Source organism: Dendrobates tinctorius, unplaced genomic scaffold (assembly GCF_039654945.1).
Source record: "Dendrobates tinctorius isolate UK_male_01 unplaced genomic scaffold, ASM3965494v1 ptg000011l, whole genome shotgun sequence".
Lineage (NCBI taxonomy): Eukaryota > Metazoa > Chordata > Amphibia > Anura > Dendrobatidae > Dendrobates > Dendrobates tinctorius.
The window spans coordinates 53,347,138-53,364,418 of NW_027361679.1; the positions used below are offsets into that span (position 1 = coordinate 53,347,138).

A 17,281-nucleotide genomic window follows, 5' to 3' on the forward strand; every position below is an offset into this window, starting at 1 on the left:
TCTAATATATGGGTTTCACTTTTTGTATTGAGGAAATGAAGTAAGTTAATTTTTTGATGATATTCTAATTTTGTGAGAAGCATCTGTATATATGACTGAACAGACCATTCATTCACAACATCTCCTCTGATGAAGCTGCCTCCTGAGCGGCGATACGCATGGGGATTGCTGTATCCTTATCTGTTCTTTGGTATGGGTCATTTTTTAGTCTTCACGTCCTTTCTTGTCCTCTCCACTATTGTGCCAGCAGCAAATGGCAAGACAGGCAGGTTACATCACAGGTTATTAGTAGATATGTATTATATTGCATGCATTTGAATTTTTTGCACATGCACTGTTTTTGTTATTATGCTAATTGTGTTTAGCCTGTCTTACATTTTTGATGCATCCTCTGTTTAGTGCATTTCATTTACCTCCTGTATGTCTAATATACAATCTATTTTTTCCTGTGCTTGCATACATGTTTTAGATTGATTTTGGCCTGCATCTCTAGGAAGTGAAAGTGCATTTTTGGGACTTTATGGACTTTTTGTTTCCTGACCCATCTTACAGATTTAGGATTTGGCCTAAAATATTACAGCCTTTGGGTCCTGTGTATTGGCATAGCTCATTATGCCTTTGAATTGTTTTTAATACTTTCTTGTTTGGTTTGTGTAGTCAATAAATAATTTTATTTTGATCACTGTCTTTTTCATATTGCCTCTTTATTTATTTCCGGTATGGTAACATAAATTGATGTTATTATTTACATTACAGAGCATTATTTCCCATGTTCCTCCATTTTCAGCACCTTTTCCGAGTTTTTAATTATTTGTTTTTAATATTTTCAGCACCTTTTACTTAGTAAAATATATATATTTTTTTTATAATGGACATGTATGCACTTCTCTTTTGTTACACAGAAAAAAATAATTATGCTCATCTTCCTTCAACTCCCCCGCTGTGTCCTCTTCTGAAGCCGGCAACTGAATTCAGTGTACAAGCGACGGGAGCACATGATGTCACTGCCATGCGCCCCCAGTTCATGCACGTCGATGTCAGCTGCTAACCTTTGATTAGCTGTCAGCGTGTATTGCCGCTCAAGGACCTGACCAGATGGCAGATGGGTTTCTGCCTTGGAATACATTTCAGCTGAATGGGCGTCAGACAACACACATGCAGCTGAAGTTTGCGCTGGTGTCAGTAGGCCTCCTACCCGCACGGGCCTGGTTGCTATTGTGACCCTTGCGACTGCAATCGTTTAACTCCTGAGTATGAGGGCTCAATTCTAAAGTCACCACTATGAGAACATTAGAGACAGAGCCTATATAGGGGAAAACTGATGAAAATTGCAGGTTTTAAGTTCTCATGTGCATACATATGACAGCAAGGTGAAAAAGTGCCTGGAGTGGTAGGTATGAAGTTAAAGCAGCTGTCTTAAGTTCAGAAATGTGTAAAAATACAAAGTGCTTGTAAAAACAAGCACCATTGCAGTTTACCTCCTTCTTAAAAATGTTCTTCATTCTCAAGAACGGAGGGATTTTCAATTTATAGCACACAGCTAATTGTCTGGGTTACCGACCACCCTGCAGTCTTTGGCTGGTTACCTAGAAAAGGAGCATGCAGCGCTACTAGGCTCTACGCATGAAATGCTCCGCTCTGAAGCTGGATGGATTGCAGGATCCAGACAGCCGCAGTGCCCGGACACTTCTGCTGTTCTGCCGAGGTAAAGTTACCTTTTGCAACTTTGCCGCTGGTCTGAGCTGTCAATCCTCAGGAGCGCCCTGACCCCGATGAAGCAGGAAGCCTGAGGGCAGAGAGAGGTGAGCTCCTAAGGCTGCACCTTGTGACAACCTCTTTTGTGTCAGAATCTTATTTGTACTTGATTGTATAGTACAGTATTTTGTGCTTTCCTTTAACACTTTGAAGGCCTCTGCATTACATTACATGGTTCATTTACTATTTTGACTCTTCTTTTTCAGTGCAGATGGACGTTTTGAGGGATCTCTAATGACAAAAGCAATAATAAAATATGATGGGACAGTAACATGGACTCCACCTGCAAGCTATAAAAGTTCCTGCACCATGGATGTCACTTTTTTCCCATTTGATCGCCAGAACTGCTCAATGAAATTTGGATCGTGGACCTATGATGGGAACATGGTCGATCTTATTCTTCTAGATGCAAATGTGGACAGAAAGGACTTCTTTGATAATGGAGAGTGGGATATTTTAAATGCCACTGGTCTGAAAGGGATGAGGAAGGATGGGCTGTACTCGTATCCATACATCACATATTCTTTCGTATTGAGGCGGTTGCCACTATTTTATACATTGTTCCTTATCGTCCCTTGTTTGGGACTGTCTTTCCTAACTGTCCTTGTGTTCTACCTTCCTTCCGATGAAGGAGAAAAATTGTCCCTTTCCACGTCTGTCCTAGTGTCACTTACGGTTTTTCTTCTTGTTATTGAAGAGATCATTCCTTCCTCCTCTAAGGTCATTCCTTTGATAGGAGAATATCTCTTATTTATCATGATCTTCGTAACATTGTCTATAATTGTAACTGTGTTTGTTATTAATGTCCACCACCGGTCCTCTGCGACGTATCATCCAATGGCCCCATGGGTAAAAGGACTTTTCTTGCAGAAGCTTCCAAGACTGTTGTGTATGAAGGGGCATGTCGATCGTTTCTCCTTTTTGGAATCAGAAAGTACTGCCCCAGCTGCCAAAGCTAAAATATCCGGGAAAAGAAAACACATCCAAGCAAGTGATGGAGAAAGGATCCTAATTGCTTTCCTGGAAAAGGCATCCGATTCTATTAAATATATTTCAACTCATGTCAAAAAGGAACATTTCATTAGACAGGCAAGTGTACAGCAAGGTGGACTATAATTCATGTAAAATAACACAGTGAGACTGACTTGAACTTTAACCCCTTCATTACATGGCCATTTTCGGTTTTGTTTTTTTCCTCCCCGTTTCCATCCCCATAGCCGTATGGGGTTTGTTTTATGTGGCATGAGATGTACTTTTGAATGTCACCATTCATCCTACCATTTAGTGTACTAGAAAACAGGAAAAAAAATTCCAGGTTGGTAGAAATTGCAAAAAAAGTGCAATTTCACAATTGTTTTTTGGGTTTATTTTATTTAACATATTCACTATATGGTAAAACTGACCAGGAAATATGATTCTCCAGGTCAGTACAAGTACGCAGATACCAAACATGTACTTTTTTTTATTTAAGTGGTGAAAAACATTTTGGAAAATTTGGTACATTTTTTTTGCTTTTGTGACCTTTTCTGAAACCCATAACATTTTCATTTTTCAGGATATGCTGATGTTCTTACTGATACCATTTTGTGGTAGATACAGTGTTTTTATTGTCTCTTATTGTATTTTATTGCAATGTTTGAGTGGCCAAAAAACGTAATTTGGGCAATTATTTTTACTCTCTTTACACCGTTTACAGATCGGAAAAATTTACTTTATTTTTTGATACATCTAATTTTTACGAACACAACGATACCAAATATGAGTAATTTTTTTATTTTTTTTTTCATTGTTTTATTTTTACCATATATACTCGAGTATAAGCCGACCCGAGTATAAGCCGAGGCACCTAATTTTGCCACTGAAAATTGGGTAAGCTTATTGACTTGAGTATAAACTAGGTATGCATTGCCCCCTCATCCCTGTCCTGTTATGTATGGCTCCCCCTATCCTGTCCTGCTATGTTTGGCTCCCCCTGTTGTATGCAGGCCTCCCCCGACCCCCTCATTGTATGCATGGCTCCCTCCTCCATTCCATCTTGTATGCATGGTTCGGCTCCCTCCGCCCATCGTTATATGCATGGCTGGGCTCCCGCATCCCATCCTTGTATGCATGGCTCAGCTCCCCCCGTCCTCCTCGTTCCATTGCTGCACACTCCTGCATCTCCGTTGTCCCGGAGCGGCAGCTTTTCCTGTGCTCAGCGGTCACGTGGTACCGCTCATTAAGGTAATGAATATGCGCTCCACGCCTATGGGAGTGGAGATTAGTGCATATTCATTACCTTAATGAGCGGTACCATGTGACCACTCTGCACAGGAGAAGAGCTGCCGCACCGGGACAACGTAGATGCAGTGATGTTCAGCGATGGCGTAAGTAGGGGGAGTATGATGTCACAGCCGCCGGCTCCTGCCGCTGCTCCACCGCTACCCCTCCCCCGCTGGCTTTCTGGACAATGACTTGTGTATAAGCTGAGGGGGGCGTTTTCAGCAAAAAAAAAGTGCTGAAAATCTAGGCTTATACACAAGTATATACGGTAATTTAGCAAAAGGCGGGTGATTTGAAGTTTTGTGGTTTGTTTTATTTTTTTCAGATTTTTAAAAACTTTTTTTCACTTTTTATTGTATTTTAAAGCTTCAGTCATCCAATCACTTATACTATGCATAGCAGTGTATCAGCACTGCTAGGTTTTGCTAAAATCACAATCTCCTATGAAAGCAAGCTACAGGCTGCTTTCACAGGAGGATGGTAATGAAAAAGAATGAGGGTCTACAGCAGACCCCCCGGTTGTCATGACAACCCATCGGCACCCTGTGATCACGTCCCTGGTGCACCAACCAGCTCAGCTGCACCTGTGGCTGTTAAAGGCACATAATGGCTGATTAAAGGGAATCTGTCAGCAGGTTTTTGCTACACCATCTGAGAGCAGCCTGATGTAGGCAAAGAGACCCTGAATCCAATGATGTATCACTTAATTTACTGAGTTTTTAGGTTTAACAATACAGCAGCGCAAAGAAAGCTGCCCCTGCTCATACCAGGCTTCCTGCGAACATATCTATAGACAGTGAGGTGCTTATCACAGAAGAGGGCGGAGTAGAACTTGTAAGTCAATGTCTGTTAGTCACAACAATGTTAATCACCAGGTGATTAAACCTCCAGTCTAAGTAAACAGCAACACACAACTGGACATGTGATACAGCGTTGAACTCAGTGTTTTAACCGCTATATCATGCTGTTCTCAGATTACATGCCAAAAAGATGCTTGCAGATTGCCTTTAAATTAGCCATCATGTGTGGAGAAAGATGCAGGCTCTGCATGTGAGCCTGCACCAAAGGCAGGAACACAACATATAAGGTAAGTTTACATCATATGTCATGAAGGAGTGGTCAGTATTTTACCTCAGTATCTGTAAGCCAAAACCAGGAGTGGGTGACAAATACAGAAGTGGTGACAGGTTTCTATTTTACTTTTCCTCTGACTGTTCCACTTCTGGTTTTGGCTTACAGATACTGAGGTAAAAAACTCATCAAATACTGAATATGTGAGCATCACCTAAAAGAATTGTCTTAATTTTTTTGTAATCGAAGATTTAACATTCTAATAATTTTCAAGACATCTGCTTGCTGCCATTGGCAGGAAATATTCTGTCATCCATCAAAAGGCACAGGTGCTGTGTTTGTTAGACGAGGGAGCTCTGACACTATTAATAAGATTAGCCACTGAGTCATTTGGACATGATCGTGACTTCTTTGTAATTCCTTGAATGGCTGCTATAAGGCTATGTGCACACGCTGCGGTTTTGGCCCTGCGGATCCGCAGCAGTTCCGCAGACATGGTACAGTACCATGTTAGCCTATGGGTTTTAAAATCCGCTGTGCCCACACTGCGGTTTTTTCCGCGCGGATTTGCTGCCAATGGGTTACAATCCGCAGCATGTCAATTGTTTGTGCGGAATCCGCAGCGGTTTCACACCTTTAACATTGTAGAGGTGTGAAACCGCAGGGCTAAACCGCAGGCTAATCCGCAGGTAAACCGCAGGTCTTTTGACCTACGGATTTACCTGTGGATTTTGCCTAATCTGCGCGGAAAAATCCACAGCCCAATCCGCAATGTGTGCACATCGCCTAATGTTTCTGTTCACTGACAGTAAGCGGTGCTCTTGAACGAAGAATGGAAACCCAAAGGGGGCAATTCATTGAGAGATATGCAATAAACAGCTTAAGTCGCAATATTTTTGTGCAACATGACAATCGTGCAAAAATATTGCGACTTTTGGCATTTACACGCCAGTCCTGGCCAGCTATGGCAATATGGGGGTAGCAGGAGCGGAATGGGGCATGGTGACACCTGCCTGGCTAATTCATCATATGCTATCCCACTAAAGTGACATAACTTACTCTAGAAATGTACGCCAGCTCCCAACACTTGATATCGGATGCGCCTGGTTCATTAAAGGGGTTGTCCGGTCTAAAATGAAAAATCTGCAGTCACTCTGTGTGACTGCAGACGTCACAATCCTAAATCTTGACAACCCCTTTAAAGGTCTATGAGAATCACAACTTTTTTTTTTTTCACTGTAAAAAGCTTTGGAGTACATGGTGAATTCAGTGACAGTTATGGGGGTGCGCATACAGTATTTAACATGAAAAGAAAATTTGCTTATACAGTAGCTGAAAAAACCAAAAGCAAAACACAAAACAAATATCCTGGAATAAAAAAGTAAAAAAATATTGCAAAAATTGCATGAAGGTAGTAATAATAGTAATAATAAGGGTATTTAGTTAACATAATTTTGATCAAAATAATGTAGAAGCCATCCCGCCACGTCACGGCAACCCTTGTGGGACAGTCCTAACTCTTGTATTTAAAACCTTTCCACTTGTCAAGTGACGTAAATGTGAACAAGGACAGAGGGACTGAACCACCAGTAATAGTATAGGCCAGACAGGATGGATTTTCCAACTCAGAAACAGGGCGGTCACACCCTTATATGCACAGAATGCACAATGAAACAAATGAGAAACTGGGTCTGAGCAGAAAAAGTAAATTAATGTGCATGCAAAATGTAATTGCATATGAACACATGACCTTTACACAGAGAAAACCAAAAGCAAAACACAAAACAAATATCCTGGAATAAAAAAGTAAAAAAATATTGCAAAAATTGCATGAAGGTAGTAATAATAGTAATAATAAGGGTATTTAGTTAACATAATTTTGATCAAAATAATGTAGAAGCCATCCCGCCACGTCACGGCAACCCTTGTGGGACAGTCCTAACTCTTGTATTTAAAACCTTTCCACTTGTCAAGTGACGTAAATGTGAACAAGGACAGAGGGACTGAACCACCAGTAATAGTATAGGCCAGACAGGATGGATTTTCCAACTCAGAAACAGGGCGGTCACACCCTTATATGCACAGAATGCACAATGAAACAAATGAGAAACTGGGTCTGAGCAGAAAAAGTAAATTAATGTGCATGCAAAATGTAATTGCATATGAACACATGACCTTTACACAGAGAAAACCAAAAGCAAAACACAAAACAAATATCCTGGAATAAAAAAGTAAAAAAATATTGCAAAAATTGCATGAAGGTAGTAATAATAGTAATAATAAGGGTATTTAGTTAACATAATTTTGATCAAAATAATGTAGAAGCCATCCCGCCACGTCACGGCAACCCTTGTGGGACAGTCCTAACTCTTGTATTTAAAACCTTTCCACTTGTCAAGTGACGTAAATGTGAACAAGGACAGAGGGACTGAACCACCAGTAATAGTATAGGCCAGACAGGATGGATTTTCCAACTCAGAATCCTGTCTGGCCTATACTATTACTGGTGGTTCAGTCCCTCTGTCCTTGTTCACATTTACGTCACTTGACAAGTGGAAAGGTTTTAAATACAAGAGTTAGGACTGTCCCACAAGGGTTGCCGTGACGTGGCGGGATGGCTTCTACATTATTTTGATCAAAATTATGTTAACTAAATACCCTTATTATTACTATTATTACTACCTTCATGCAATTTTTGCAATATTTTTTTACTTTTTTATTCCAGGATATTTGTTTTGTGTTTTGCTTTTGGTTTTCTCTGTGTAAAGGTCATGTGTTCATATGCAATTACATTTTGCATGCACATTAATTTACTTTTTCTGCTCAGACCCAGTTTCTCATTTGTTTCATTGTGCATTCTGTGCATATAAGGGTGTGACCGCCCTGTTTCTGAGTTGGAAAATCCATCCTGTCTGGCCTATACTATTACTGGTGGTTCAGTCCCTCTGTCCTTGTTCACATTTACGTCACTTGACAAGTGGAAAGGTTTTAAATACAAGAGTTAGGACTGTCCCACAAGGGTTGCCGTGACGTGGCGGGATGGCTTCTACATTATTTTGATCAAAATTATGTTAACTAAATACCCTTATTATTACTATTATTACTACCTTCATGCAATTTTTGCAATATTTTTTTACTTTTTTATTCCAGGATATTTGTTTTGTGTTTTGCTTTTGGTTTTCTCTGTGTAAAGGTCATGTGTTCATATGCAATTACATTTTGCATGCACATTAATTTACTTTTTCTGCTCAGACCCAGTTTCTCATTTGTTTCATTGTGCATTCTGTGCATATAAGGGTGTGACCGCCCTGTTTCTGAGTTGGAAAATCCATCCTGTCTGGCCTATACTATTACTGGTGGTTCAGTCCCTCTGTCCTTGTTCACATTTACGTCACTTGACAAGTGGAAAGGTTTTAAATACAAGAGTTAGGACTGTCCCACAAGGGTTGCCGTGACGTGGCGGGATGGCTTCTACATTATTTTGATCAAAATTATGTTAACTAAATACCCTTATTATTACTATTATTACTACCTTCATGCAATTTTTGCAATATTTTTTTACTTTTTTATTCCAGGATATTTGTTTTGTGTTTTGCTTTTGGTTTTCTCTGTGTAAAGGTCATGTGTTCATATGCAATTACATTTTGCATGCACATTAATTTACTTTTTCTGCTCAGACCCAGTTTCTCATTTATACAGTAGCTGACCTGGTAAAAAAAAAAAAAGCCCATTTATTCCTATAAGAAAAAACAAAAAAAAAAACAAAATAAATCCAAGAACCACATTTTCTGTACAACCGTGCCCCCTTCTGGTAAAACATGTAAAAATGCTTTACTATCCTATGAGTGCCAAGCGTATATGAAAAGACGTGTGGACAGGTTATACAAAATAAGGTAAATAAGATAGCTGAAGGGTCCGATTCATTATCGCATTTGTGCCTTTTTGTCTAGTTTTTGTTTTCTCAGTCTGTTTTTCATTTGCGCCTTATTCTTGTTTTAATTTGAGCATTTTTTAAAATATCTATTTTAAATGTGTCAGCCCTTTTTTTTACGTTGGCTATTGTGTGAGGGGTTCGGGGTTTCCACAATTTTCAGATGATTTATTAATTGCGACTTTTTTTAAAAAAAAGTCTCAACATTTTTCACAAATATACTCTAGTCTTATACCTGGAGAAAATGTATGTACACCACAAATTTTTTCAGAAATTTTGCAACATTTTTGTAGAACATAAGACTAAAAAGTCACAAAAACAGGTCAAGGGAAAAAAAAATAGCATCTTATAATTTTGTGCAAAATTCGTAAGCCGCGTGAACCATTTCGAAAAACTTGGTGCAAAAAAAAAGTCAACGAATACCACAAGACAATAAAAGGGACTCCACACAAATGATCAATACAGCCCAAAATTTGAGAAAATGGTTTTCTGACTCATAGTTATAGCACATCACTAGGATATGCCATGACTTTATGATTTGTGGCGGTCCAACCTCTGCTATTCACATGGCCCGATTCATTATTACATTACTTCCTTTTTTTGTTTAGCTTTTGTTGTTTTTAGCTTGTTTTTGATTTACATTATTATTTTTATTTACATTTTTGCTTTTTTTGAAGTTATTTTATATATCTGAACCACGGTGATTAATTTGTGACTCATGAACCACCATTTTGAATAATTTGGTGTAAGAAAAGTCAGCGAATATCACAAGTCAACGATCGAAAAGTGACTAAAAAACTTGCAGATGATGAATTGGCTTCACAGTCTTTCCATCCAACACAACATCCCGGCTTATCGCAGAGAATAGTGCCGGCTACAGTTAGAGCAGAGGTAGTAATGGCAAACACTATATCAGTGTTTAAAAAGGACTGGATGCTTTTCTCACAACAAATGGTATGTGCAGGGTCGGACTGGTCCATAGGGTAACAGGGAAATCCCCCGGTGGGCCCCTGTGCAGATCTGGGCCCCCAAGCCAATTGTATGTGCAGTACTTGGCATAATTCACTTGATTTACTCTGTACAGAAAAAAACAGCATCTCATAATTCATTAACCAAACTACCCTGTTTATTATTATATAGAGATATAGGTAAATTTGTGAACGAGGTATTGTAATATTTGAATGCAGGTGAAAGTGGGCCCCCAAAGTCAATGTTACTGGTGGGCCCTTGACACCCCAGTCCGACACTGGGTATGTGGGTTATAAATAATCTAGAGAATGAATAAGTGGTGGAGAAAGGTTGACCTATGTCTTTTTTCATCGTAAATAACTTTATAAAGTGATGGCTTACTTTGTTGATATGGCAGCAGTTTATGGGATGGGAATAGCCCTTTCATGGTAAGGATTAGGGTTAGATAATTCACAGAATTCAGACAGATTACATAATGCATTTCATGTTTGTCCCATGTTGCCATTAGTGATGAGCGAGTATACTCATTACTCGAGATTTACTGAGCATGCTCCGGTGATCTCTGAGTATTTGGCTGTGCTCGGAGATTTAGTTTCTGTCACTGCAGCTGCATGATTTGCGGCTGCTAGACAGCCTGAATACATATGGGGATTGCCTGTTTGTTAGGAAATGTAATAAGGGTCGAGCAGAACAGAGACTCAGACTAAGGCTGGAGTCACACTAACCTGCGCAAAATACGGTCAGTATTTTACATGCGTAATACAGATGACAGACCCCTAAACAGTGCTCCGTATGTCATCCGTAATCAAAGTGTGGTCGCGTATTTTGCGCATGTAAGCATCCGTATGTAATCCGTATGGCATCCGTATGACGAGATTTTCTCGCAGGCTTGCAAAATGGACATATAATGGAGCCCTATGACAGTTTTAATAAAGAAATGAAAGAATAGATATAGACCCATAGAATGCATATATATATATATATATATATATATATATATATATATATATATATGTATTCTATGTGTCTATATCTATTCTTTCATGTCTTTATTAAACCTGTCAGTGTGAGTTTACTGTATAGCGCACTGAATTGCCGGCTTTGCTAAAAGACACCTGGTGCGTATTTCTCGCAAGTCACATGTGTGGTCCGTGTGCAATCCGTATTTTTTGCGCACCCATAGACTTGCATTGGCGTATTACGGGCGTAGTACGCTGACAATCGCAGCATGCTGCGAGTGGCACGGAGCGTAGGATACTGAGGAGAAATATACGCCTGGTGCGAGGGACCCCATAGAGAATCATTGGTCCGTGTCTAATGCGTGCTTTTTGCGCCTCTCACTCTCCCGTATTCCTCGCCAGTGTGACTCCAGCCTAATGGACACCCAGCAGTAGGGAGCTATATAAACAAATGGGGTCGCCTTGGTGCAGTGGGATGGCGTTTAAGTTTTCTTTATCAAAATTATGTTAACTCTATTATTTTCATGCACTTTTGCTGTTTGTTATTTACTGCAAGGTACGAGTATTTGCTCATTCTGTTTTTTGTCTTTTTACAACTGATCAGAGATCTCTATTAATTTACATTTCCTTTCTCTTAGGTTGTGCAGGACTGGAAATTTGTGGCTCAGGTTCTTGATCGAATCTTTCTCTGGCTCTTCCTCTCTGTGTCCATCACAGGCTCTGTTTTAATTTTCACCCCTGCACTACAGATGTGGCTGAATAGCTACAAGGTGTAATCTTCTCACATCATATGATGTACGTCAGACTACTCCAGGCCGATCACTGCTGACAGCTGTAGCCTTGTCACGTCAGCCTCACTTTGTAGCAATCAATGTGTTATGTTATACTCCGCCAGTTCTATTTAATTTGGAGATCCACTGTCAAACAAATGTATGTCTCAGTGTTATGAGCTACAGGCAGGTTCTCCTAACCTTTGTAACATCAATCTGTTCATTTTATGGTTGTTTTCAAGTGTTTTGTACATGGGCTATATTTTATATATATTATATAGGAAAATGGTAAAATATTACAAATGTATGTAGTTAGAAAGACACACACGCCTCAACGTTGGAATTGTAACTCCAAGGACAAGATGTAAGATTATACAAACTGAGGAAGTAACACAGAAAAACACAATAAAATGTGTAAAAATACTCTGTTGTAAAAAAGTAACAGTAAACAGCAACTGCTAGTAAAAAGATAATAAAAAAACAGGGTATTTTGTTGATACGTTTTTTGCAAAAAATGTATACTAAGCCGCTCTACCAAATGTCAAGGTAACCCTCATCATAGCAGTCCCTAACTGATTTATTTAAAAACCTGATCATGTGTATAGTACCTATATGAGCAGGATTCAGACAGGTAATGTCCAATGTGGACACGCTGCAGAGAACGGCTTTTTATGTGCATGGCCCACAAGGAAGGGGTGGAAACCTCCCTAATCTTGTAAAAATAAGAAACCAATTAAATATAAACAAATGGGCCGTGCACACAGTGAACAAGTCTGTAGGACAGTGTTCACACTACCAAAAGACTGAAACACAGAAAAACACAATAAAATGTGTAAAAATACTCTGTTGTAAAAAAGTAACAGTAAACAGCAACTGCTAGTAAAAAGATAATAAAAAAACAGGGTATTTTGTTGATACGTTTTTTGCAAAAAATGTATACTAAGCCGCTCTACCAAATGTCAAGGTAACCCTCATCATAGCAGTCCCTAACTGATTTATTTAAAAACCTGATCATGTGTATAGTACCTATATGAGCAGGATTCAGACAGGTAATGTCCAATGTGGACACGCTGCAGAGAACGGCTTTTTATGTGCATGGCCCACAAGGAAGGGGTGGAAACCTCCCTAATCTTGTAAAAATAAGAAACCAATTAAATATAAACAAATGGGCCGTGCACACAGTGAACAAGTCTGTAGGACAGTGTTCACACTACCAAAAGACTGAAACACAGAAAAACACAATAAAACGTGTAAAAATACTCTGTTGTAAAAATGTAACAGTAAACAGCAAGTGCAGCGTGTCCACATCGGACATTACCTGTCTGAATCCTGCTCATATAGGTACTATACACACTGCACTTTTCCTTGCTTAGTTTCTACATCCTCACGCACAGTCCGGGGTAGTACTGCCCCAGGTGGTACCGCAGCATCACTCCAGTGAGACCTCAATACATAGGGGAACCTGTTCATCCGCTTCACCTCAGACTTGCAGGCCTCAGCCCTATTTATGATCTTCCACATAGTGAATCCTCTGCGCCCTGCATGACTCTTGGACCACTCTTTCCTTTCTGTCTCCACTGCTGTCTCAAACTGTAATTTCCACGGGTGCTCCGCTCTTATACAGCACCCGACTGCCTGTGCCCGTACTTCTCTGCTTCTCCACAACGTTATGCAGCTGCTGTGGTGTCTTGGGCCTAGAGCCCTTGTGGATTTGTGCTCGTCCTTCTGAACTATTCCTACAACCTACACTAACTTAACCCACAGCAGCTCCTCCTACAGTTAACCCTATATGAACTATCTATCAACTGTACCTAACAAGGCACACTAATGTACCCCCATCTAGTGGCCCTTTACAAAACTACACTTACCCAGTCTATGAATACTATATACTATAAGTGCCCTCCTATAATGTTCCCAAAGGATACACAAACTTTCCCCTAATCTATACAGAAATAAAAAGGCATAATATGGCATGCAACATAATACGAGGTAATACATAATGTGGCAGTACCAATGAACAGGAAGTAATACACAGTAGTGTAACAGTACCGAAACATCATCAAAACTATACATTAATTTACAATACACATTACTATTAGAATTCTTTAAAAGGGAGGTAGCATTAAAGGGATATTGTACTCAATCCCTTAGATATAGGCTAAGATGTCAGCACTGTTCAACAGCAGTGTTCCAGTGGTTGGGAGAGCAACAGCTAATTGGAATAAAACCAAGAGGTACATAGAGAAAACCTCTACAAGGATGGATCGCCAGATTAGAAAAATGGCATGTAGTGATCCATTCTGAACTGCAAGGAAAATTGGTTGTCACATACCAAGACATCAAACAGAGTCCACACAAACCACTACAAAGTGCATCCGCTCTCCATGTCTATTAGAGGAAGACAGCAATAGAGACTCTAATGGAGGTCTGGTCTCATCAGCGATGAGTCCTTTTGTCTTGGACGCAATAGCCGTAGATTGGTCTTAAGACCACATGGGCAATGCCAAAGAGGCCTTTATGAGGAAACACTGACACCAGTCCTATTCCAGAGGTTATGGTGTAGGGTGATATAATATATGGTAGCAGTACCCCTGTCCTCGTTATCCCAGGTACACTACTAGATTGACATAATATTGATTTGGTTGTGGAACCAGAGGTACTGCCATTTCTCCAACATGTCCCAGGAGCTGTTTTTAAACATGACAACACCAGGCTACATGTTACTCACGCTACTGTAAGCAGCTGGAATGGCCGAAACATGCCACAATGGCTTGCATCATCTTCAGACTTGTCTCCCATCGAGCGCATCTGGAATGCCATTGAAAGCTCTTAATAATTAGCATACTCAAGTGCATTCAGTGTAGCAGAACAATCCTCAGTCAACTATTAAAAACCTCATTGATAAAATGTCAAGGCGTGTAAGTGTGTGTAGGTCTGCACTCACACTCAATACTGAATAAATCACTTGTGATGTTATGAAAATTTTGTTTCCAATTTTCCATCATACACATATAATTAACATATATATAGGAGCAATGGTTGCAATCTCACCTGGAGCCTAGGAGGCTCAAAAAGTCTCTTTGGCCTATATAGGAAGACCAATGCTATTAAAGATTTGCAATAATTGGGGGCCCTATTGTAGCTTTGGCATTGGGGCCCATGAGCTTCAAGTTACACCACTGCATGGAGCAACAATTTCCTGAATGATCAATAGATTAAAGCGAACCAGCAGGATTTTGCTAAGTAAACTACAGACATTGTCAGGTTAAGCTGACTACAATGATACTTGCAGTGAAGAAATCAGTCTTGTAGTTCTTGTGTAATCAGTGTTAGAAGCTTTCAGGTAATGATATGCCCATGCTCCGGGACAGGACTGAAGACAGAGTTTTATCTTCCTGCTCTAAGCCAGTGAAACTAAGGAAAGACCTGCCTACAGGCCGCCCCAAAGCACAAACATGTTTCTCATCATAGAGACAGAGAGAGACAGACTGTTTGTGCTTCAGGACTGCTTGTGGGTAGGTCTTTCCTTGGTTTCTCTGGCTTAGAGCAGGAAGATGAGACTCTGCCTACAGATATGCCCATGCTCCGTGACAGGACATTAACTGAAAATTAATTAATTAATTTCTTACACTCATTACACAAGAACCTCAAGATGGATTTCTTCACCCCCAGGTATCGTTTTAGTCAGTTTAACACTGCCAACCTGACAATGCCTGTAGTTTACTAGTTTACTTATCAAAATCCTGATGACAATTCTGATGATATTTTAAGGGAAAGTTTCCAATTATTATCCAGTGTAAACATATCCAGTGCTTGGCAAGTTTTAATTGTAGGAAAAATACAATCGAAAGGGTTGTCCAGCATTACAAAAACTTTACAATTCTCGTTTCAAAAACAGAGTATGTGTCTGTGGGTTGTGTTTGGTATGACAGGTCAGCTTCACTAAAGTGAATGAGGCAGCTGCAATACCAGAAACAACCAACAGCTGCACCTGAAACATAAGCAAAGATTACCAATACTGGTGACAAAAGTCGGCAAATTGTTGTACAATTACACCTTGCGCAAACATTTTGCGACATGTCAAACAGTTTTTGAAACAGGCGAAGACTGTAGAATTGGGGCTGTTATTTTTTCATCAAAATATTTTTAAACAAAAAAAATAAATTTTCATCAAAAAGTAAAAGAAGAAAGTCAAACATGTACAATTAATATGGCTGTAATTGTACTGGAGCAATGTTAACAAGTAATTTATACCTAAAAAAAAAAAATTCAAACAACAATTGCGAAATTTAATATTTTTTCCCATTTTTCATTGAATAAAATTAATTAAAAAACATGCCTTCATACAGCTACACAGAGGGTAAATTAAAATTCCTACAACTTTCAGAATGAAGTGATGAAAAAAATCACTGTGCTTAAACTAAGCTGTGCCCAACACAATATTATTATACCACAAATTGGAACACATAATTCTTGTGTCATGAGGTTACCGCAAAAGAGAGGAGGCAGAAGACCACAGCGTCTGATTGCTCCAACTCCTGCGCTGAAAAGAAGCACTTCACCTTTTTTAAATTGTTAATTTCTTTTGGCAGTACAGGGGTTAATCGGCCATGTTGGGAGCTCTGGGAGCTAGGGCTCTCAGTTGAGCACGGTTATTCACTCCCATCCCCTATATAATCTGGGTCCTGATTGATTAAAATTGATGGGAAGATGGATGGAGCCAAATACAGGACCATTCTTGAAGAAAACCTGTTTTAGTCTGCAAAAGACCTGAGACTGGGACGGAGATTTGTCTTCCAACAAGACAATGATCCCAAACATAAAGCAAAATCTACAATGGAATTGTTCACAATTAAACGTATCCAGGTGTTAGAATGACCAAGTCAAAGTCCAGACCTGAATCTAATCGAGAATCTGTGGAAAGAGCTGAAAACTGCTGTTCACAAACGATCTCCATCAAACCTCACTGAGCTCGAGCTGTTTGCCAAGGAAGAATGGGCAAGAATTTCAGTCTCTCGATGTACAAAACTGATAGAGACATACCCCAAGCGACTTGCAGCTGTAATCGCAGCAAAAGGTGGCGCAACAAAGTATTAAGTTAAAGGAGCCGAATAACATTGCACGCCCCACTTTTCAGTTTTTGAATTTCCACAAAAATTTAAAATAACCAATAAATTTAGTTCAACTTCACAATTGTGTCCCACTTGTTGTTGATTCTTCACCAAAAATTTACATTTGTTATCTTTATGTTTGAAGCATTATATGTGGGAAAAGGTTGAAAAGTTCCAGGGGGCCAAATACTTTCGCAAAGCACTGTATATACTGTACATATGCACCATATAGAGTACAATCTTTGGTGGAACACTCTATGTTGAGCAGTAAAGACAGCCCATGAATGAAATGCATGCAATGCATATATCAGTAAAGAATTTAGCTGAATTTACTCTGATGTTACCAACATCCGTGTATTAAATAAGCCACGGAAAAAAGTCCATAACAACAAACATGTAGGTCTATCAAGAGTCTGGCATAAGCATAGTACGGTGAGAATAACACCTGGGGAA

General features: G+C 39.6%; 1 protein-coding gene across 3 annotated transcripts in view; it reads left to right on the forward strand.

The window, feature by feature from the left end:
• CHRNB3 (cholinergic receptor nicotinic beta 3 subunit) overlaps positions 1-15,085 on the forward strand; it is an 85,230-nt gene extending 70,145 nt beyond the window's left edge. For all 3 annotated transcript variants that reach the window (XM_073542278.1, XM_073542290.1, XM_073542300.1), the window contains 2 exons: positions 1,962-2,844; positions 11,586-15,085. In XM_073542278.1, the coding sequence (XP_073398379.1) occupies positions 1,962-2,844; positions 11,586-11,723 (1,021 nt within the window). In that variant the 3' untranslated portion in view covers positions 11,724-15,085. The remainder of the gene's footprint in view (positions 1-1,961; positions 2,845-11,585) is intronic.
• Positions 15,086-17,281: the final 2,196 nt, after the last annotated feature.